Raw genomic sequence first — 24,147 nt, 5'->3', positions numbered from 1 at the left:
ACTGATAAACATAATTCTTGCTCTCTGAGTACCCTATAAAACTACTGGGACTTGAAACTCACAGAAAAAGAGTGGAAAGTACATTATGCCAAAGAGAACTGCAAATAAATAGGGCTAGATATTTTTTGTGTGCTTAAGATGTTTTTTATTCTTCTCTTTTCCTTGTCTTCCTGGAGCTCCCCAGAAGAAACTTCTAGTGATTACAGAGACTCTATGTTTGTGTGTTTATCGTGGGACTGAAGAGGACAGAATTTAAAACATCTCTGCTTCTTAGTGAAGAAAAAGAGGGCCTAAAAACAGCTTTTAGATCTGTCTCACCCATTTTCTATTTGACTTTCTCTGGCTACCACCAAGTACTTGCATGTACAGACAGAGAAGGCAGAACAGGAACTTCCAGCATGGATGCCCTTGCTTCAGAATGAACAGAGCTACTTTACCTAATAAAAGCCTTGCTGCAAAAAAACCCCAAAAACCTGTCCTACAAATATTCAGGGGAGGAAATACAGGTCCTGAAGCAGTCTGGTCAGGTAATACTAGCCCCATTTAGTGAACCAATTCACAAACCATTGTTTTTTCACTCTTTACTGGGTTCTACTGATAACATTCAACATTACCAATGCTGCTCTGTGGAGAAAATTCTTTCTAGTTTTGCATGCCCATTAATCTTGAAGAAAACTAATAGACTGATACGATTTTTCAAACTATTGACATGAAATTCTTTCATGATGCTCATCTGCCTGTAACTCAGCTCTGTAGAGCTCACATAAGGTAAATGTGAATGCAGCAAACCTAAAAACTTTCAGTCACGTTGACATTTTTCACCTATGGGAATTTCTCTTCAGTTTTTCTTTGATATAATTTGTATTCAGTGTGCAATGGTTAGTGGGATGGTGCCTGTTAGGCAGGCTATGAGCCATGGGTGAAATGGCAGCACTTGGTGTAAATCATCTTCAGAGAACACTCCTCTCTGCCATGCACAAAGAGTATGTTTGCTAGGGGATATGGACACAACTGAAAACAGTGCAGTCTAGGCCATTCAGGTATCAATTATCCAAAGCTCCATACCTGGAATATCCTATTTAGTTCTTGGCTTCTACAACAACTTGCCATTCTCCATCTTTCCTTCCTCTATTTATTGACAAATTTAATATCCTGGGTCACTGAGGAAAACTAGTTTCTAGGAAAGGCTCCTATGAAAAAAAAATTCCAGAAGATCCCAAGAGGTCATCACAAGTTTGAGCTGCTGCTGAGTAGGAGAAACCTTAAAATTGTCTGATATGACCTTTCTACTGCCATTGTAGAGGATGGCTGATTGTGGTCAAGTAGCTGGAATAGCAAAGAATGAATCAGGAGGTCTTTTATTCAGAGATTACCTAGATCTGCACATTATTATGGACAAACCCCTAACTGCTTTTGCAACTCACCTCCATATTTACCCAACTACATGGGCAGAGTTGAATTCATCAACCCAACAAGAGGCTTCTTCCACATCCTCTGGAAAGACAGGAGATGGGTGATGCAGGACTACGCAGTTCAGACTGGACATAGCTGCTCAGTCACGCTGGGACTCACGTGCCTCATTTGTACCAACTGCCTAAGGATATCTGGGCACTTGATGAGTTTGGAACTGAAAGTTCATTATTGACAATAACAATTTTAGAATAGTGAATCAGAAGTACCATCAGCCACATTCCAAAATCTACTGGAATTGGTGGGCGAATATGTTACTTACTCTGTCTGTAACTACCTGCTATACTTGAGACAAAGTTATACTTAGATCACTGCTGTTGTCCAGTGTATTCAGATTAATAAATGTTTGCAACAATGAACTAGAACAGACAAGCTCCTCTTACCATAAGCACTTTGTGAGCCAGGACAAGAATTCCTCCATCTCATCTCATCTCATCTCATTTGCAGTCTTGCCCTAAAGGTTTCTGCTCTTTTCTGCAAGGTCCTTTTAACTGTTCCACAGAAACAAATTCCCAGAGGAATTCTAAGGGGCCTGATCCTGTTTGAAAATGTCAGTTTAAAACTCCTTTCTCACTTCACCATTCTTGGCAAGGGCTCAGACATTAACCACATGTCTGGTGGAGGAATTTGGCCCACAGACTGCTTTAATTACAACCTTGTCTGCTGATATTAAATGGAGCTTCACTGGCTCAGAATGCTGCAGAAGTAATTAATCCTAAATGAAATTATTTCCTATGTAATTTATAAACTTTACTTCTTTTAACTGGAAGAATTCCATGTGTTAAAACAACAACTACTTAAACATTCAAAGCTGAAAAAATGCCAGAAGACAGAAAACTCCTCATATTGCATTTTTGAGGATAATATTGAAGTGGGAAAAGCTGTTGAGATACTTTATTAGCAACTAGGCTAACTCCAGCTACCCAGTGGGTCTGTACTCAAAAAACTATGAATTTAGCATCTTCATAGGCATATGAGAGAAGAACCAAGCCTGGAAACAGTATCTGAGAGGATGCAAAATAGCAAACACTACTTATAAAATTTTATATTCACTTAAATCCAAAGTGAATGTGAAATCTATTAACTTTTTTTAAGTAGTAGAAATGACTGCAAATCCTTTTGTTGAAAATCCATTACTTGAATTCTAATTTTACTGGCTAATGAAGCAATTAATTCATCTGTCCAAACTGCTACTACTTTACTTTATACCTACTGATACTTTCGCTGCACAGGCAATAAAAAATAAATCAAAAGGAGAGTCATGCACCCAATTTCCCATGCTCACACTATTTGCTGATGTGAGCTTCAACTACTTATATTTTATCTTATATATTGTGATCTTCAAGGCAATTATTTTACAGCTATTCTAAATCCAAAACACAAACCATCCTCTTTTAGAATGATATACAAGCAAGCTTCTCCCTAATTATCAATCTCACTGTTTGTAGACTCATGCTTTTAACTACAGGAATAAATGAGAGTATTCTCTGTCCCCAAAATATCAGTATCTAAAGAGATGCTTTAAATCATTCCTGTTCAAGAATGAGGTATCTAATCTCTAAGAAAACCAACACTTTAAAGGAGATGAGAGAGTTGATACTTATATTTATACAAAGATATATTTTACTTTCAAAAGAGTAAAGTATATAACAATGTATGTCTAACTACTGTAGGTGTATTTTTAAATATCCTTCACTCAGATTAAACTTTGTTAAAGTGTGCATAGACCAAGGCATTAGAAAAATTAAAAAGACTTCTTATTTTATAATTTTTGTAAAAACAATCTTGAAAATTTTTATATTGTCTAAATTTACAAAGTCCTGTAACTTTTTCATCAGTAATTATGTGAATGGATTAATCATTGCTGCATGCATGAACTGATGCAGATCAATGGGAATGACCTGCAGTTCAGTCAATGCTGTTGTTCATCAGTTAAAATTCTGGGATTTATTTTCATTCTTCCACAATAAAAATATATAAAAGTTAAAAATAAGGCCAATTATAAAGAGCACATCCGGTCTCCCAGCTCTAGTAACTGTAGAACAGTTTACATACAGAGGACCTTTCATCTGGATTTTCTTACTTGGAGAAACTAACATCAGGTTTTATTAGGATACCTTAATTCTCAATACTTCTGGCCCGTGAAAAGGAAGTATACACAGAATTTGTCTATTGTCCTTCTGCCCATATCCGCTCTGTGGATAGAACAGAAGACAATCACCCTGGAGCACAGTTACTCCTATCATTCTCTTGTCAGGGAATGAAAAATTTCTGAGGTGGCACTACTAAAAAAAGTAGCCTATGACAGAGTAATTGAATCTTGCACAGATAAAGATTTTTTGTGATCAAAGAAAAAAATAAAAAAGCCACCATCTCCAAACCACCCACCACAGAACTCTGATATCTCTATAATAATTTCACTGAAAGTATAAGCAATTAAAAAATTCCTTGCAATATATATTAAACTGATAAAGGATAGAAAGGATTGCCTTGCAAGTTGTACTCATACCACTCTTCATTAGGGCTGTTTTGATCAAAGTTTTTTTCACTTGAATTGTATCTTTCATCCTGTTCTTTTTCTTCCCCAGGGAAGAGTTTGGGGTTTCAAAATCTCCATCACCAAATCAGCCTGTTGAACCCGCTGAAGAAAAAGACAATACTGTCATTTTTCTTGACAATACTGTCATTTTATACATGCCTGATTTGTACCCTCAGTTAATCAGATTATAAAATGAGTTATGAAGAAGAGTAGACCAGACGCATTCTTGCTATGAAAATAATTTCTAGCATATTTCAAGATTTCAACAAGTCCTGGTCTTGAATATCCAGCTGCCTGCATTTGGCCGCAATTTTTTTTTTCTCCTAACTCTGTTGAGGCACTCATAAGTTGCTCTCCTTGTATGGGAGAGAAGAAGATTGTAACAGACATATAAAAGAGCACAATGTACCTACTTGATTTGATTGTTTGTTTTGTCAAAATAACTAGTCAAATATCAAAGCAGCTACAACATATACCTAAAACAAGACTTCACAAAAAGAAGAGGAGAGTGTATAAAGTCTTAGAGAGGTACCTAAATCAGTAATAATTTTCCTCTCTTCCTGCCTTTCAGAGGAGATGCAAACTGTTACACATCACTGAGACTTATTATTGTGTTCTAGCATCCTTTCCCTCTGGCTGGCCTGTACAACAATAATGTCTGAAATAGCCCATGCACTGAAATTATCACCAGCCACTCGTGATGAGCCCCAGGAGATGCAACCACTCCAGTGAGCAACCACAGTATCCCCTGGCCTCATACATGCATGTGCCTAGCAGCTGAAGACCTGCACACCATCTTCATCACTGAGGCCCACAGACACATCCTCCTCCACCTCCTCATCAAGCTGAAGGCTTCCAAAGGAGTACTTATTTCTAGGCATGGGAGAGGAGCTCAGCACAACGGGGTTTCCAAACACCAGGGGGTGAGTGAAGGGATTAATGACTTCTGAGTCAGAATCACTGGATTCCGTCCCACTGCTGGTGGAGCCCTCCATCATCTGGATTGCAGCCATGTGATGATCCATCATGCCACTGGCACGCAGCGACTGCATCACTGGGCTCTGCTTTGACTGTGCCCCAGCTGGCATACCATTGGCCATCATTTTGCCTTCTGGAGAAGACATCTTAGCCACCCCACCTCCTTTGCCGTATCTCTCTGATCTATACTCCTGCCCAGGGGTTGAGGATATCTGGCTTAGGATAAATGGATCTGTAACTGACTTATTGCAGAGATTATGGGTTTTCTGTGCACGAGGCCGTTGAGAACCTGGAGAATATCTGCAATACCCGTGGCAGTTAGTGGCGTGGCTGTCCTCCTCCCCAGTCCTCGCCCTGCCATCGTGCCCGTTTTCTGAGACATAACCCTGAGAGCCAGTTCTACTCAGGGTCATGTTAGGGCTTGACTCTTTGCTACTGGGAGGCAATGGAGTGGCCAGGGGACTACGGCTTCCCGGCCCTCTAAACATTTCATCAACCAGAGAGCTATGCCTTGGCATCCTGGGGCTTCCCCCAGTGTAGAAGGAGAGATTAGCTGTGTTATCATCAAGGTACTCTTCAGAGAGATACTGGGAAGACTTTAGAGAAGCTGAGGAGTCCCTATATCTAGTTCTATTGCGATTTTCATCTCTGTAGTGAATATAGGCACCACTGGTCAAATCACCCTCATAATTGTCATTTGTTTGGGAATATGACCGGGTTATTTGTCCTCTGAGGAGATCATACTCGCTATCTACATCACTGCAGTCAATGAAAGGAATGGAGGTGCTGCTGCCATGAGCAGCCCTGGAAGCTGGACCTGTGCTTGGCTGCTGTGATTGAGGTCTGTTCTGCTGCATCTTATCCTTAGCAGGCTCCTCTTCTTCCTCCGCTGTTGAGACCACTGCTTCATCCACCTTTCTGCCTTCCTTTGGACTCTTCTTCAAGGAAGGGCTCTTGTGCTGTCCAGTGTCTTCTGCTGAAGATTTCAACTCCTTCCCTTGCCGGCAGCTCTGCACTGCTGCAGCATCATTGTTGTCTCCATAGGCTCTAGCACTCTGCAAAGATAATAGAGGGAAGGCAAGGGGGAGACAAAGGAAAAGACAAAAGGGGAGGGAGGGTGGGAGGGGAGAGGTTTGGGAGGGATGGGAGCCAGAGGGAAAAGGCTGCATGTAATTATGCACCAGAATTTCGCATCTGCAGCAACATAGGAGTCTCTTGGAAAGAAAAGAGGTAACGCAAGCCTTAAAACTGATTGGAATTTTTTAAAAAAAGAGGTTTCTGATCTTGAAGAACAGAAAAAAACACGCTAAACAAGGGAAGAGAAGGCAGACAATGCAGTGATAATGTAAAGAGGGGTATTTGAAGTGTTTCCATGCTCTGAGGCACCCATTAACACTCTAAAAACACCAACCTGTGCACACAACTCTGAGAAGTTGGAGGAAAAGACAAAAACATAAAACTAATTCTGCACAGCCTACTTAGATACACCAAAAAAGTCACGTGTGGGCTTTTGAGCATCCTACATTCAGTCCCTGGAGCATACCTGCCACTGGCTCGTAGGCTGGCTTTTCTGCACACATCTGCCCAGCAGCCATGCTCCATCTATCTGAGCTTGTCTCAGCAACATTAAAATGCTACAAGCTATTTGAAATGGGCTCCATCTATAACAAAATTCTCTGAAGTTCCTAAATTTGCAGAAAGGAGAGAGCCTGTGAATATCAAAAGGAAGTGATGCATGGAAGGTGAAGGTTCAGGTAGCATTCTTGCATTAACCTAGTAGCTTGCTCCTGACATTTTAAGCACTACCTAACATAAGGTTATGTGATCAAAGGTTCATCTCCACAGACAGAGATGAGCAAAGAAAACACTGGCAAGTGGAGAAACCACAACAACCGAGTCAGGAAAATGAAGCTTCCTGCCCTGTCTCCTCTGAAGGCTGTCCCAAGAGAGCCATCAGCCCATATGTTTGGTGTGTTTGGGATGCCAGTAACTGGAGAAACCAGAGCCAAAGAGGGGAAGAGGGTGAGGCCACTGGCACTGCCTGTGCTGTGGGAGAGCTGTTTTCTGTGCTTACATGTGTGGCTATGTGTTCATGTACTGTATGGGTGCATTCACATGGGTGCCTAGTGAATACATGCTCAGCCTTACTTCCAGCTGGACCTGGGAACTTGCAGCTGCTGCAGCCTCACCCCTATTGGGCTTCTGGACTTGTGAACTCCCAGCACATAGCAGCTGTCAGCATGAGATAAACACATATGGTATCTACCAGAGCTAATGGCTTAGAAGACCAGAGGTGCAGTCTTTCTGAGGAAATAATTGTTCTCCTCCCTGGTTAATACCTGGTTAATACCAACCTAACACCTCGAAATGGGCAACCAAGACCTCTCAGCAAAGAAAAGTAATTACACTTCCCCCAGATGCAGTAGCCAGCTACAAGCAAGGACCCTGGCAGAAACACTGAGGGTTGCAATTTTTCAGATGGTCATTAGTACAGCTCAGACAAGCTCACTATTTGTATTTGTCTGGTTGTCTGTAAGCAATGCTGTTTCACTCAGCAGAACCTAAAGCTTATGACACCCAGGGCTCCTTAGCTTCCAGCTAAATGGTAAGCAAGCAGAAAACTATGCTCCTAGGGTTTTAAAACAGCAATCAGTGGAGGGTAATCTAACAAGAAATGTTTAAAAAGATTTCATTTCCAGGGTTTCATCAACATCACTGACTTGTTTTGGCACCTCTGTATGCTGTTCTGAAGGCTGTGCAGTCAGACTCCTGATGGAATGAATCTTGCTGTGTTTCCTGGAGATAAAAGGAAAATCACATAAAGAGCTATTTCAGGGTTTTTTTCTACAAACAGGAATCAAGAGACATGCTTTTAAAACAAAACCTTTGAATAACAGCTTTCATAAAATTTTGCTCCAAAACAGATTAACATTCCTCCTTTCTGTAAAATTTTAATGTGCTGTGTGTTGCAAACATACCACTGTAAGAAAGGGGAAAAGCACTGAAGCAAAAATGGTCTATCAGGTAAGCATGAATCATATGCAATGAACTATTGTCATGGTCTTTGTGGCATTTTGGCCATTACTTTCAGCTCACCATGAGCATGATGAGTTCAGACAGAATTGGCTCTAGCAAGCTAGAAGACTTGCAGTTTCCCTGGAGACCTCTCCCTTGAGCTTGGCTGTACCTTTTCTTACTTTCAGTTTTATTCTGAGCTGAGTATGTCTGTACCCACACATTAACCACATCCCAACAAAGAGGGTGCAAATCAAATTGGGAGAAAGTTACCTGTGATAGTAGGATGTTCATTGCTGAAAAACAGATTGAAGACTACTGATTTTAAGTGAACTCTAAGTTACGAAACTTCTGCCAAAACATGCAGGACCACGGGATATTACACATGTGATAAACAGTCAAGCCAGCAGAGAGGGAATTTTTTTCCTTGGACCGGTGCCAAGATCTCAGGCTATAACTAACTGGAAGTTATGACTTTTCTTGGATTATAACATATTGGGATAATAAATTTATTTCCTCTCACCTTTCAAACTGCACTTTTTTGTGCCCTCCTTCCTTAACATAGTCAAGAACTTGCTTCTGAGTCCGACCACTGGAAGAAAACCAGAGTTAAAGTATTTAATACAATATATCACCTGATCATCATAATCTTGTATTTGGCTTGCATATTAAGTCACAGCAACCACAAAAGTATTTGTCACTACCATCAGAAACTCAGGTTAAGATCATACAGATTGGGACCTGGTCAGATACACACAGATTGTTGCCATTTTGCAGGTTACTTGCCTCTTTTTTTTGCTACGGAGCTACTTTTCGATGCCATTTCAGAATTGCTTAAATTCAGCTTTGTGGGCCCTACAGGGTACTACATTACTGGGAAGTCACTACAATGGAAAGTGAAGCAGGGGTTAAGCTTTCCTGTAATGAATTAATATATTCCTGAATCCTTTTTAGTCAAATACCAGCCTTATCTGATATTAGTGAACCCTGGAACAAAGATGAAACCCCCGAGATCTACTTCATTCTTTGGTTCCTGCTATAAAACACACCTTTTCTGCAGAGATTTAGGCTGGAAGTCCCTTTCTACCCTTCTGCTACAGGGTGTGAAGTAGTGAGAAAGCCCAGCACCATCTATTGTGCAAAGCTATAAACTCCAAAGCAAACTGAAAGCAGCACAGGAAACCCACACCTCAAGAATGCTCAACTGAGAGTCAAATTCTTCCAATTCATTGGAGGCTTTCAGGGCCTGGAAAAGGTTACTGAATGTAGTAACACAGATCATAGTGAGTGGAGGATGTAGCCAAAACCTGCTTTCCAAAGCCTGAGGTAAACTGAATGCACCTACAGTCTTCTATTTACTTCAGGCAGAAACTTAACAAGTTAGAGTTTGTTTACCCAATATATGTCCTTCCATCTTAATTGATTTACTTTGCAGGCAGCAAACAAAGTGGAAAGAGAGTCAGAATGGTTATATATACACTGTGCTCTTATGCAAGGCATCTAGAGTCAATCATTCATCTCAGCAAAGAGCCTTTCTGGCTGTACATCTCGTATCAGCTTCACAAACAAAATAAACTGTATGAATAAAAGGATTTTCCCCTGGCATACACAATGCAATATCTACAATAATGCTTCTGCCAGTGCAATGAAAAAAAAGACCCCAAAACAATAACCCAACTATTGAAAGCTTTCCTACAGGTTTAACAGTATCACAGGTATACCTGGTCTTAGCAGAGGTGATCATCTCACATAAATCCATTGTGAGCATAAAGCCATTGCTTTTAACTACACAAATATGGGTATACCACAGGGACATGCAACAATCTCTACTCTGATACACAGGAAAGACCCCATCCTAGGATCAGAGGATTCAAAGAATCCCCAAAGATTGCTAGCTAGTGTTGCTTAGGACATGGGTAAATTTTCTTGTGCAAAACCAGCTGGACCCTATATACTTTATATTTTACCTCCAGAAAGCTACTGCTACAACAGCTGCAACAGCTACTACAAAATTAATGCAGGTTTTTCCCCTACAGTGTTCTTTGCAGTATTCTGACAGAGAAGATGCAATGGAAAATATAAAGGAGCAAAAATACAATGTAAAAACAGGTGAGCTGAAAATAACAGGTTTAATCCTAGACCATTATGGATGTGATTTTGAAATGGAGAGGCAGCAAAGGTGGAAAGAATGCACATCTTACCTGAACCTAAATGAAGAACCTCTAGAAAAAAGAACAGGTTTAGGCTTTGGTTTAGGTTCCTCAAAAAGCCTGAAAAAGGCATGATGCTCCACACAGATCTTCCAGAAAGACTTGCAAAAATCTCGACTGGCCATAAGGAATTCCAGGGTGTCCTGGAATGAACTCTGAAAATTGGGATAGCATTTGCAATGTAAGCTGGTCAGCAACATAGATTAGAGAAATGCATTAACAAATCAGGTGCTATGAAAAAAAAAAAAAAAGAAAAGAAAAGGAAAAAAACCCCAAAAGTTTTCTTCCCAACTTACTGGCTTTCAGGCTTAACAGGCCTTTCTAACGTTGAGACATTGCTGGTGTGCCTGTCAGTATCAAAGCTATTGCTCAAACTTCCTTTCATTGACAAATAATGACGAGATAAAGCAGTGGTTTGAATGTTAATGAGAAGAAATTGATTATATGCTATGCCTTAAGAATTGATGATACAGTACCAGAGTTGCAACCAGAAGTTGACTCTGGGACATTCTATGATGATTGATTCAGTTTACATGTCCTTTGCCAGGACTGCTCACCTGAGATACCAGGTTGATGTGCACAGTACCGACAGTGAACATAAGCAATTAAAATACTCATGAGGTGATAAAAACCATGTGTGATCTATGAGTAGAAATTTACCAAATAACCTTTTGTCAACTTCATCAACTCCTAACAAGGACTTACGTTCACATCAGGCCGTAGTTTGATAAGAAAACGTTTCCTCTTGAAGCTCAGCTTTCGAACCTTAGCCCAGTTGAAGGCATTGATCTTGGTGTGACCCTACAGAGAACAAAGCCAGCTGGGTTTAATCATTCCACATCCAAATGGAAAAATCTAAACCACTAAAGAAGCTTGTCATAAATTAATCGTCTGTTCACTTAACTTGAAATGACGATATTTCTTATAACTCATCCTCTGATAATGCAAACCATAAACATCTGGTGCAATGACTGAGGGCAGGCATTTACGGTTAAACTCTTGCAATAGAGGACTAGTTACTATGGAAATATCCAACCCAGTATCACTGCACAAGACATGGTGGACCAGATTTTGCTATCTTGTGCCACTATGCAGATTCAAGATTTTCTGTGGACTAAATTCCCTTCCAAAGGTGCCTCACTCTATTCCCACTAGCGACAAAGAATGCAGGGAATCCAGACACGTCACCTCATTTTGATGAAGTAGATTTTCTCCCTCTTTTTATGTCTGCAGGGCAAAATAAGTATCTCTTTAAACACTGCTTAACTGTGAAAAAAACAAGCAACTGCAAGTTTTGTATTGGAAGTACAAAATACTGTGCATATTTTGACCTTTCATAGGGAGAACCAGACAAAAGCAATCTAAACAAATTATTTGTCTCTGAAGAGCCACAAAATGATTTTCTGGGAAAAAGCAACCAATACCATAAGCAAGAAGGAAATTATCTTTATAATATTCCAACTCCCAGCCACTACATCATTAGCCCCTACCCTCCAGAAGTTTCATTTTTGATCTTTGTCAGCAGGTATTGGATGTGTTATGTTAAAATATTCACTACAGCAGTTTGTTCAATGAAGACTTCAATACAAACATTCCTAGAGCACAGCACAGAAGTTTCAGAGAACTACTATAGGATTGCTAAAAGCAGAAACCCATGTTGATTTGGGCACCATCACCAGACAGCTGTAGGAGTAATGACAGTGTAATGATCTCTGCTAAGTCAACCAGCTGTCTAAGAATCACATAATTATTCTACTTAAAATAATCAGCAGCACTGACACTGATTTCTAAATAAATGGTAGACTTTAAAATAAGTCTGACTACAGCTTATGCCATTTGTGAGTAAACCTTTATTTTCATTGGGGTCATTCTAATGAGATCCTCATATTTCAATTTCTATCAATTACAAACAAAATAAAAATAAGAACTTAGCTCTTGACCTATGAAGTGGCTGATGGAAGCCCTAAGCCTACTGACAGACACCAATTGCTGAGCAGACTCCAGCAGGTCAGAGCCCGACTTCCTTTCCAGCATTCAGTCTTGGAGCTTCACCCAGTAAAATTTCCAAACTTTTCAGAAACTTTAACAACAAAACAAAACTGTTTTGAAAGTTCCAAACACATTAGGTTGAGCAGACATGACTTCAGACCTTGACAAATGAAGCCTTGGGCCATCAACTTGCAGCTACACTTCACAGAAGGATCTCAGCTGTGTGTTGGGACTCTGAGGTCCATGCTGCTCTCTGTGGACACACACTTTCACCTTGAAGACAGCCTTAATTTACAAGGCTTGGCAGTTCATTAATTCAGCTGATGAAAATGCTGTGGGGGAGCAGGGGAAGGACCTGAACATACAATTGCTTGAGTTATGTGCATTTCTAACAATGTCCTAGTGTTCTCATGTTTCAACCTATGCTTCAGTTTTGGGGTTCCACTACCAACTCATTTAGTTGATCAGGGATCCTTTTAATTTGCTGCCTTTTTTGGCTGTCTGTTAGGTTGGGTATTTTTAAATCTTAGAGCACTTGGGTCAGACACTTCTGGGCTTGTTTGTTGCTGTTACTTTTCTTTATGAAAGGACTCAAAGTACTTTGTAAGGCTGAAAATACTAGTATTTAAATTACAGTAAAACAGTTAAAATTAATAGTCTTTTTGACAAATGTAAACAGGGACATTTTAAAGAACAGCTTACTTACTCTTTTTAGCACAGAGTCAGGTAAGCATCTAAAGTGAAAGCAGCTGACACCAGCTGACTACCTGTAGTTTCACAATTGTAAAAGCCAGATTTGTTACTTACATAAGGGGAACTGCAGAATGACAATTTGACAAATTTACTAATGATGCTTCATGAATATTTACTAGACTGACTGGGGTAGGAAAGGATCGGAAAGAAATAGAAGGAAAACAGTTTGGATCTTTAAGGGAAAGAAGTAAGATCTGTGGATTCAGCAAAGATACAATGGCCAAGGCTGGTACAGAAAACTGTAAAAACTTTGATGAAGTAACACTACAGAGAGCTCATATTTACTGCCTTCATCCTTCTGCATGGACTGCAGCTCTCTGTTGTTTTACTTGTCTCTGCTTCTCATCCATTTAACGTGTACCATGCCTGCAAGACCTACCTGCTCCTACATATAGGAGAAGTCAGCATGATCAACCTGCAAATCATGAGCCATGGCTCAGTTTGCATCTTGAACAGCACAATGCAGATGGAGCTCTACACAGTGCATGCACATAAGGTAGGAGTTCCTGGAAGTGATGGACCCAGCGCAGTTATAACGGGTTTAAGATAATTCTTAGAAAAATTTTGGAAGTTCCTGCATTTTTCTAACTGAATACTTATAGACATGGCCGAGTTACTGAATTCTTACTGCTGTCAGAAATCTTTCTGCTTTATGAAGTACAAAATCACATCTCGAGCAGCTCTAACCTGAAACACCAGAATGCCTGTGTTGGCAACAGCCAGGTTGATTTTTGTCCCCTCCCTGTCCTTGGCTGGATGCAAGCGTATCCCATACATCTCCAGCCGACGGGCAATCTCCAAAAGCTGGAAGTCAGACTCTGCTGGTGTCTGTCCCCTTGAGAAAGAAAACAGAGAACATTCACAAGCTTGTCACACCTTTTAATAGAGATCAAGAGGTCCTCCAGAGAACAAAGAGACATTTGATCAAAGAGACTGAAAACTGTCAGAGGTATAATATGAGTATAGCTTTTGTACATGCTCAAGCTTATATCCGCTAGAACAACAACTTACTCTAAACAAATATCAAAGAATACATAGATTTTTACAGTCTATTATAAATTTTGATTGCTCCAATTCTGAGACACCTGCTATAGCTAGATTTTAAACCATTATCTCTAACAGAATTTACTACCCTTTGTTTTTTCCACTAGAAGACATGCCATATTCCTAAAAAAAAATGACTGGAATCATGCTATTCATTGTAAAAATGGTTGTAATACCAAAATGAAGTGAAACAGAAGGCATGAAAACCTTACCATAAATGTTGTGAAACCATAAGCATCACCACCATTAATTGTGATGAAATTACGCAAAGCTTTGATTATTACTGCCATAGAAATCACTACCACTCACCTATTACTCAACCTAGCTCAAAAATGAAACTTTTCACATCGTGAAGTGTTCTTGACAGCTAAAAAATACTTTTCCAAGACTTATTGGTACTTCTGCTCACTGTCTTCCTAGTGCAGGTCTTTTTTCCAGACATTAGGATACCAATTTGCATCATCATCTTGGATCGTCTTCCCCCAAATCCCTAATTCAGCAAGTACTCTGTGCTTTTCCTAAAACTATCACTAAACCCCTTCTTCAACCTATCTCAAAATACAGCATGGAAAGGTTGAAAGGCAACATTCAGTGTCCTTGAAACCAAAGGACTACTGTCAGAAGTGCCTGACTGATCAGCTGTGATTTGCAATCATACCTGCATGCACAAAATCAGCAGTAAAGCATTTTGTATGAAATAGACTGTAAAATAACAGCATGCTTGAATGAATATCGAATCAACTGTGCTTTAAACATCTTGTTATGATGATGGGAAAAAGGCAGGAGTAACCTTCAGAAAGTTCATAAGCATTAACAGTTTTTGAGAAGCAACCTTTGAGAAACTCAGAGGTCCAAAGCTCTTTTGTACTTCAGATCTAGTATATGCTTACCATTAGAACTACTCTACAGGAAAAGAAGGCCAATAACAAAACCAAAAAAGTCTTACATGTGGTTACGATGAAATTCCATGATTTTGTCTTCTAGTGCTTCTTGATGAGGTATATACTTGTTCTTCGCTAAGTGTTCACGATCTATGGTTTCATCAAAATCCCCAATCTCAGCTGTGGAGAGTTTTAAGAGGAGTCTGTTAAAGCACTGTTATTACATCTGAATAACTGGTCAATCCCCAAGACCTGGACAGCTGGGAAGAGAAGCAAACATAGCTCCTTGCAACCTGTGCCATGGTTTTACGATTCAGATTCCCACTACATTATCTTCCACATATTACTCTCTTCTCCTCTGTGTTAGTACTTGATATGTGAGAAGAAACCCCAGGATTTCTCCCATCTATCACAACTAAGTAAGTTGTTGGATGTCAGCTGAAGAGATGAAGCCATCAGTACTACCTTGACTTGTGTGGGGGATAAGGGCAGGGGTAACAGGGAGGGCAGCACTAATTGAGCAGAACTCATCCATCTCTCTCAATCTCTCTCATGGTGCTCAGGTGCCTCTCCATGAAGCAGCCAAGCACTAGTTTGCTCTCCAGGCTCATGTCCCACATGGTAACCTTTGAGAGAAAGTCAGAAAGATGGTTCTGTTTGCTTGTTTGAACACTAGCTTGTAATCCACCTCATGGACTATGAAACATTTGTCTTCCTCTAATTCTGCAGCAGTTTGAGACACATTCTGTCTCCCTCCTCCTCAAAGCTGCTCCCATCTGCTGCAGTTATTCAACACTGTGTGTGCAACAGTATGGCACACCCACCTTCCATTTTGCAGTCCATTCAGTGAAATTCCCTTTTTTTGGCAGGTGTGGGGGTGCGGGGCAGGCAGTCTATCTGTGGGTGCCAAATTACTATCTTGTTGCCTGCTATTCTTGGAACGTCTCTGAAAATCTTGCTATTAGTTTTTTCACTGAACAGGCATAGCAGCTTCTGCCTGCAAACCTGATGGAGTAATAGCAACATAGCTGCAACAAAGGCTGCTACCTTGGTAAGGTCAGGGAAATTAAAATACAGTGCCCTCAAATTAAATGCAGGATGCGGTCAGACACGTTGTTGCACAGTTGACCCAGAATATGACAGACCCACGCTCAGATACACCTGGTTCACCCTCTCCTCAGTTCTGCCCATGCAAATGAACCCTTGATCCAGTTCTGTTCAAACTAAGTCTGTTCAGAAAAAGGAAAGGTTTAAGATCACATTTATAACACTGTATTTCTGACAAACTGGGATCAGATGCACTTTAAAGGCACAGGGGAAGCAACAGCCTGTGCAGGCACTGAAAATGAGGAACCAAAGCATCTGTGAATGACAGAGCAGTAGCTTTTTTGACCCAAACTGCCTTCAGACACATGATGACATTTTTTACTTTGAAGGTCGGAGGTGGAAAAGAGTTGAAAACTGAGACTGTCTGATTTAAACCTCCTCATTCACTCCATCTACTCTCAATCATTCCTTAAAATGGCAGAAATACTATACAACCTTTGAGAATTTCCCTTTTTAAAATTGTCCCGTTTGTCCTCATCTCAGAAACAGCTCTCTGCTTCCAGTTTTACTCATCCCAGTCTCAAAATTCTTCAAGGTCTGTTTTTAATCTTATCTCAAATAAACAGCAAGTTTTTGTTCTTTAATGAAGCCATAAAGCCACCTAAGTTTTCAACTCCTCAAATAACATGGGCCTGGATTCTTCAAAATGCAGTTCAAAACCCCTATGTCTGTGTACACACATGAGCTTAACACGCCTCCTGTAGGGCTTTCTTCAGAGTCAAGAGTACAGAAGACACTTTCTTCAAGTCTACGTGATTTTTAAAATGTTCTCAGCATTTTTCAACTGCTAATCCTTTACCAAAATTGTCTTCCTGGCTTTCAAGTTATTTCTGCATTTGTTTTCTCTGACCCCATACTCAACAAGCTTTTACTTACTCAACAAGCTTTAACTTACTGCCTTACTCTCCTTTTCCACCTTGAATAACTTCCCAATAGCATTCCATCAAGAATGAGAGGAAGTTACACTGCAAATATTGTCAGCCTCACATGTAATTATTCTTTTAAATCTTTTCATGTGATTTAGCCAAAGACTTATTTACACTGCTGATGATTTTTCTCTTACCTAGTGAGTACATTACACCATGCTGTATTATGTCTGCATCAGCACTTCTGATATGTCTAATGCTTTGTATTTCAGCTCTTTTCCTCTTATGACAGAATTATCAAATTGCTTCGTTTGGAAAAGACCTCTAAGATCATCAAGTCAGTGCTAACCCAGCACTGCCAAGTCCACCAGTAACCATGTCCCTGAGTGCCACATCTACATGCCTTTTAAATACCTCCAGGGATGGTGACTCTACCACTTCCTGGGGAAGCCAATTCAAATGCTTGAATTTCTTATTTCCATGAAGAAATTTTTCCTAGCATCCAATCTAAAGCTTCCCAGGTATAACTTGAGGCCGTTTCCCCCTGTTCTGTCACTTGTTACCTGGGAGAAGCGGGTGACCCTCACCTGGCTTCAGCCTCCTGTCAGGCAATTGTGGAGAACGATAAAGCCTCCCCAATCCTCCTTTTCACCAGGCTAATCCACCTCAGCTGCTCCTAAAGAGATCTTTGCTCCAGAACATTCCCCACCTTCCTTGCCCTTGTCTGGACACACTCTAGCACCTGAGTGTCTTTCTGAGGGAAACAGGACACAGGATTTGAGGTGTGGCCTCACCAGTGCTGAGTACAGGGGGACAGACAATGACAGCCCTGGTCCTGCTGGCCACACTATTCTTGATACAGGCCAGGGTGATGTTGAGCCTGGGCACACTGTGGCTCATGGTCAGTCCATCTTCATACTTCACACACTCACTGTAGTGCACCGTTTGCAGTATCCAAGTGTCCTCTCACTTCTAACACTTCTTACAGTGCTTTTAAGATAATTTTAAATGGAATGCTTCAAATAAAAAAAAATCATTCTGTAATATACATGCTAATTTAGCAGAAACCTATTCGCTGTCATATTGTGATTTTATGATAAGTAACAGTATATAACATTGACATAAGCCTACATACATAATATATGGACCTCCTGGAATCAGATATTCCCCATGGAAACCACTCACTGGCACAGCATTAGTAAGACATACAATAACTAACCTGCATTCTCAATCTTTCCCTTTTGATACCATTACTCTTATCATCTGTTTACTCTGATTTTTATTGCACATAAATACATAACATTTCTTTTGCTATTGAGAAATAAGCTAGAGACAAAATAAATAAAGACAGCCATGCAGGTGAGATACCGCTGTAGACTCTTTCCAGAGAAGTTTTTCATAGAAAAATGTTCATGAGACACAAGATGGACAAATAAAAAGGACAATTCCAAATTCTAGCAGAGTTTTCTAGCAATCATAAAGCACTACTTCAATGAAGAGAGACACATGCATTAGGGTGTCTGTTCCTCAACATCTTTCTTTGGTGCACAGACATTTAGTAGGAAAACTCAGCCTCCTAGAATGCATTTTAGCAAATAAGACTCAGTTTCCTCAAATGATCAAGATTTTTTTTTATTGCCTGAGATTAAAGAAAGTTAGAACTAGCTTAACCGAGGAAACAAATACAGCTGGATTGCTGGACACTGCAGCAGGAAAAAACAAGAGACAAAAACCTCACTAGTCAAGGATTTTATTTTTTTAAGTCTGTGCTGCCAAATACTCAATTTGAAAATGTATGAGGACTACAGAATTTCACAGCATCTTACTGCTACTCAGTCACACTGGTCAATAATGACCATAGCTAACAGAAACATAAAATACCTGCCCTTCCAATAGCAATTGATGAGAAACTAGAGCCCTAACACTCTAACAGACTATGACAAAGAATCATGAGATTTTTCTGCTCACCTCCAAAGAGCTTCAAATGTCTTTGTTGACTGTACTTTCCATACAACAGCATTAAAGTGCACGTACACAATATGGAATTGTACAGGGACCATGCAAAACAATGTCTATTACAACCATTATACTTGCTGCCAAGTGGTTTTTCCTAATGTTATTCTCAAGATGAGTACCCATAAAGTCTTGCAAGGGAAAACATATACTGTCTTTCAAGCGATGTGGAAGCTAAAAGAAGCTTTGATGTCATGAACAAAATTAATGTATCATTCTACTGGACAGTGTTACTCTGCATACTCTGCAATTAAAAAAAAAAAGGGGGCTTAAAATTGATTGTTTTCTTTTCTTCCCTATCAGTTTCCTCTTAGGACTGTGATTTAGTCTGGCATTCTAAGCATGTTTATTTACTACATTCTCTAGACAGCATACAGATCTCCAGGAATTTGAATACCCTACTGACATGATGCAAATTATAATAAAACAGGATTTCAGCAGAATTCAACATGTTTGTCACTGCCTGAAAAGTCTACTTTTTAAATCATCTTTGGCAGCCTATCAAATGCTTTGAAAATTCAAATCCAGTGACCATAAACTCTTCTTTGTTTGAAATAGTAAATTATCTGTATTTGAATGCAATTTTACAGAACTACAATAAATTGTCAATACGGCTTAAACCAGTCCCTACAGCACCTACAAACAGGTAACCCTGCAAAGCATGTCCAACCAATCATCCTCTTTATCCTTCTGGAAAGAAGAACAAAGGGAACTTACACTGTACTATATGTGAGATTAGGAGGGCAGTGCTGGTATCATTACATGTTAGCCTTCCCTGTGCCAGGTCCTGCTTCACTTGCAATGCAAATAGGTACCTGCAAAACAAAAGTGAACAAAGAGTTACACAAAGCAGGAGGGAAAGGGAGGAAAGTATCCCAACCTGCACGTTCCCTTCACATTTTGGAATCAACACAAGTGATCAGAATTACCGGAGTTTAGAGGGTAAATAAAAGACAACAGATACTGTACTACTGCCATTAGAGCTGTACATGGTGGCTGCTTTGAAGAACCAAGATATCTCTCTTTTTCTCTCTTCCTCCCCCCGTTTGGAACCAGAGCAACAAGATATGACAGTGCTAGAAAACGTGACAGCTATTAAGTATTCAGCAAGAGATAATGCAGCTGATTCTAACCATGTAGAAATGACAGATAAACCAGTGATTTAGAGTTATCAGTTGGTTCCTGTAGAATACTAAGTGAACTCTAAACTTCCACCTTGGCACTCACTAGGGAATGAGGCACAAAATCATGATCAAACAACTCTATCTAGCTCTGATACCTTTGTGGCCCTAATATCTGCACAGTCCATGTACCAGCCCTTTCTAACCTTGCCTCCAAACCACTTCAGCCATGCAGGGCAATTCTGCACTGCCAGCTTAAATGCAGAGAGAACAGAAGTCCAAGATATTAGTTCATCATTTAAATTTCTTTTAGCTTTAACAGAAATTGGCTTAGTTCCACTCAGTATCCCATTCTTCCCTCAAAAAAAAAGAGCCAGCAATGGGCATTTTTCCTACAGCTGGGATTAAACCTGAAGTGGTGAGACACACCTTAACAAGCCTTCCAAAGACTGCAGCTCCTCTGGAGAACTCATTCTAGGATCTCAATAATTTTAGCAAGACTGGATTTTAATAGATTTAGACAAAAGCTCTCATTTGAACAGTGAGTTTCTGAATGAGAAGATGTAGGTACACACTAAATGAAAAGGGCAAGCTGATTTGAGGAGTATGGAAAGTACTTTGTGTATACATACTGAAATAATACAGCAGATCTACATAATATCCTTTTGAAACCTGCAGACATCTGTATACCCATACAAAATTCACCCTGGTAGAGGAACATAGTACAAAAATGTTAGAGTCTTTTCCTCTTCAAGTGGTGAAGCAGTTCCCCATGGATATGCTTTCACATCCTACACACAGCTATGTATATGTATTCAAGTCCCTTAGCATACATATTTAAAATCTAACAAAAAAAAATGATTAGGATTAAGAGACACATCTCCAGGTACAGAGAGAAATCACCAAAAATTAATTTTCAGTTCACATACTAAGAAACAGATATGCAGAATATCTATCCAGAAACAGAAATGTTTCATTAATAACATCCTGTTGTGAGTTTTCATTCATCCCTTAATTCCTTTTACTTTCTTTTATTCTTTAGTCTTTACCAAGTAAATATTCCTTCTTCCTACTCCACATTTCTACTTTCCTCTTTCCAGGCCATAAAGCAATATCATTTTTTTTTTCAATTCCAATGCTCTATTGCCAACATCACAGAAGTGGATATTTCTTTATAATGCAAGTCATAAGGACACCAGAGCTCTCTGCAAAAGAGGACTTTGTCTTTTGAGAAGATTGAAAATAAAAACTTATAGTGAATATCCTGAATCAGAATGGAAACATGTGATGAAAAGCTAATAATATTGTAGACCAGAAAAAGAGTGAAAAGTTGCAATGAAGAAATACTGCAACAAAACAATGTTTCTGACCATAAATTAATGACCTGCTAGTGAAAAGGAACCTTAATAGGTCCCTCATACACATATTTACTCACAGAGAAACAGGAGTTTTTGTGCCAATACAGTGTGAAATTCAAAGCTTAAATGAAGTTTTTTAAATGCACTGAAAAGCATTTAAACATTAGTATTAAGCTACTCTGTCTGCATATGTGTGTATCTTTCTCAACATTCTGATTTTTCATTTTATTCCTTCTCCTTTGCATTTCTCCATCTCCAAAGTCACACTTCCACCTATGCAAACCTTTGGCATTTGTGTTGGCTGTAAGACAGGGTCCAGTGCTGCTGCAAATCAGCAATTCACACAGAACAGCTCTCTCCTAAATGAGGGTGCAGAGTCACACATGTCCCTCGGCAGAGGGGTACCCCAGTGTGCCCATACATGACTTGATTATGCCAAACAGAGAACTCTGTTGCCAAACTGACTTCTCTTGGGGTAAGTAAAGCTCTCCCAGGACTCCATATCCAGTGATGCAAAGGACTCCTGCACTTTGCAGAACCTCTTAGCACAGACTGCAGCTGAACCTTAGGGCCTGTTTTTTCAGGTGCATTCAAGGCTGGGAAAAGTAACACCAAGCTAAAAGTAAGAGGCAGTCATCAATCCTCACCCAGTCATCTCAAATTCCATTTTCTCCCCTCTTTCCATCAGAGATGTAACAAGAAGAAACAGTCACACAGCTACTAACCTTGTCAGTTCCTCCTGCAGCTGAGCATGGTCAGGTGGGAAGAATTTTACCACAAATTTTACAACAACGTGCTTCGGTCCTAGAGAAAATGTCAAAGGAAGTTAACAAACATCAATAACACGCTGGCCAAATATGCACAATGATGTACAAGGGGTGATTCATGTGACCTGCAGTGCATACAGACATGCTAACCTCTTGTCCTTTGTTAGTATGCAGGATATTTGGAGATTTTCCAATGAAATTTACACACAATAAAAGAGAACAGTAACTTGTTTGAGGGCTACTCTGCCAAAACCAAGTATGTTTTTAGCAATTACATCAGTTGATCCAATAAAATATATGTGTATCTACTTTCCTTGCTTCAGAACAGGAGGGAGCTAAAATACTCTCTACTTCTGAAGTCCACTAGCAAATTACTATTTCTGTTTGAAAAACAGCACATTTGTTCAAATTCTTACAAGTACGACCAGTGACAAAAGGACCAATACATCCCTGTCTTGAGAGAGGGAGAACTGCCAGAGCATACACTCAGACTAATATGACCAGAAAAGCACCTATCTAAATCTCAATGGCAAAGCTTCATAAATTAAGAACTTGGCTGATAGCTGACAGAGAAACAAAGTAATCAGAACTTTCCTGTTAAATTTCATTTCTACTCTTTCCAGAGCTGGTAGCTATTTACAATTTCCTGTTCTTTCCTACCACCCACTGTAGCTTCCTCCATCCCAACTGTTTCCTCCTCTTGGTCTCCGAACGTCCCAGGTTCTGCAGCAATCTCTACACAGTGGTAATACATCTGCCAGCTCCTTCCCAGTAATAAAGCCTTCCTTTTGTGTTCCTTCTATTCTGATTCCTGCTACTACCAGTCAGCAATATATATTCCTTTAGTCCTTCTTTTACTGCACTCCTTTTCTCTACAAAGTTGTTCCCTCCATTGCCACCAGGACCTCTTCCAGCAACTGACTAAACCCCCAGCCTTCCATGGGGTGGGGTCAGCCTGTTCATATGCTCATGTGACATAACTTCACAGGTACATCCTTTAAGGACAGGCCAGAATCTGAAAATAATTCCAGCAAAATTTAGTGCAGAAGGTTGAGAATACAAAGATCGCAACTGACAGACTCCTAATTTATTCAAGTACTCTCAGATGGAGGAAAGAAATGTCAACAAGGAAGTACTTACTTCTAATCTGTTTCATAACAGGCTTCAAAAGATCGAGCCACACCTGGAAACAAAAGAAGGTGGTGTTATCATATCTAAACAAACTACCAGATGAGCATTTTTAATTGCAATACCTAGATTATAAGTTAAATATTTATTTTTTCCACTGTGGTCATTATGCTTTCCTTAATTATATAGGGTGGGTTTTCTCCCCAAAATTCTGGGAGATGCTCAGGAAACAGCACTGTGAATGGGCACAGCTTTCAAAGCAGTAGAGATTTGGAGAGCTGGGAAACAGTGAGGAAATCTCCCCCTCACTTGTCCCAGACACCAACAATCCCAGTCCATGTGGTCAGGAGCCATGAATTTTGTGGAAAGAACAACTGAAATGAGGAGTTTAGGAAAAGACAGTCCTATATTGTCATTGAGTTCCAAATCCTGAATAATCTTGAGAAAAGGAAGTGAATGGAGCTGGTGTTTGCCTTTGAGGCTGGGAATGCTGGACAAATGGAGAAATGACATGGCAGCAGCCGACTGGTATGGGGGACCCAACAGGAATCCCAGTATGAGGTCAGGCCATAAATGTGGAGCTCTGTTGCTGGGCTCCATGGAGGTGAAGGAGCCTCCCTCCCACCACCTGCAGGAGGAATGTCCTCTCAGATCACAGGTGTGAAGCAGACAACAGGACAAGACATGGGTGGGAGAAAGCTTACTTTTGAGCTATGGAACATTTTCTCTTTTCTATAAACCTGGGAAATTCAGGCGCAGGCATTCTTAACTTGGGATAGCATAACTTCTGCATGTAGTTTACTTGACAACCCATCTTCCAGGACAGTGTGTGGGTCTTCCCTTCAGCTTCCAAAATGAAGCAGTGGGTGGAAATACAGTTTTGAGAGTCTATCCCCTTGTCCTGCAGT

The 24,147-nt window shown here is 40.0% G+C and overlaps 1 protein-coding gene across 7 annotated transcripts in view; it reads right to left on the bottom strand.

Annotated features, from left to right (window-relative positions):
* The window catches only part of FARP1 (FERM, ARH/RhoGEF and pleckstrin domain protein 1), a 200,840-nt gene that overhangs the window by 39,776 nt on the left and 136,917 nt on the right, over positions 1–24,147 (bottom strand). For 5 of the 7 annotated variants that reach the window (XM_068182500.1, XM_068182494.1, XM_068182497.1 and 2 more), the window contains exons 4-13: positions 23,252–23,294; positions 22,070–22,148; positions 19,583–19,680; positions 14,945–15,059; positions 13,642–13,789; positions 10,918–11,013; positions 10,204–10,367; positions 8,526–8,594; positions 7,708–7,783; positions 5,805–6,042 (exon numbers count right to left, since the gene is read on the bottom strand). In XM_068182500.1, the coding sequence (XP_068038601.1) occupies positions 5,805–6,042; positions 7,708–7,783; positions 8,526–8,594; positions 10,204–10,367; positions 10,918–11,013; positions 13,642–13,789; positions 14,945–15,059; positions 19,583–19,680; positions 22,070–22,148; positions 23,252–23,294 (1,126 nt within the window). The remainder of the gene's footprint in view (positions 1–5,804; positions 6,043–7,707; positions 7,784–8,525; positions 8,595–10,203; positions 10,368–10,917; positions 11,014–13,641; positions 13,790–14,944; positions 15,060–19,582; positions 19,681–22,069; positions 22,149–23,251; positions 23,295–24,147) is intronic. The other 2 variants (XM_068182498.1, XM_068182499.1) reach the window with 1 other exon arrangement.

This window comes from Anomalospiza imberbis, chromosome 2 (assembly GCF_031753505.1).
Source record: "Anomalospiza imberbis isolate Cuckoo-Finch-1a 21T00152 chromosome 2, ASM3175350v1, whole genome shotgun sequence".
NCBI lineage: Eukaryota > Metazoa > Chordata > Aves > Passeriformes > Viduidae > Anomalospiza > Anomalospiza imberbis.
This window is presented reverse-complemented; position numbering and strand designations above follow the sequence as displayed.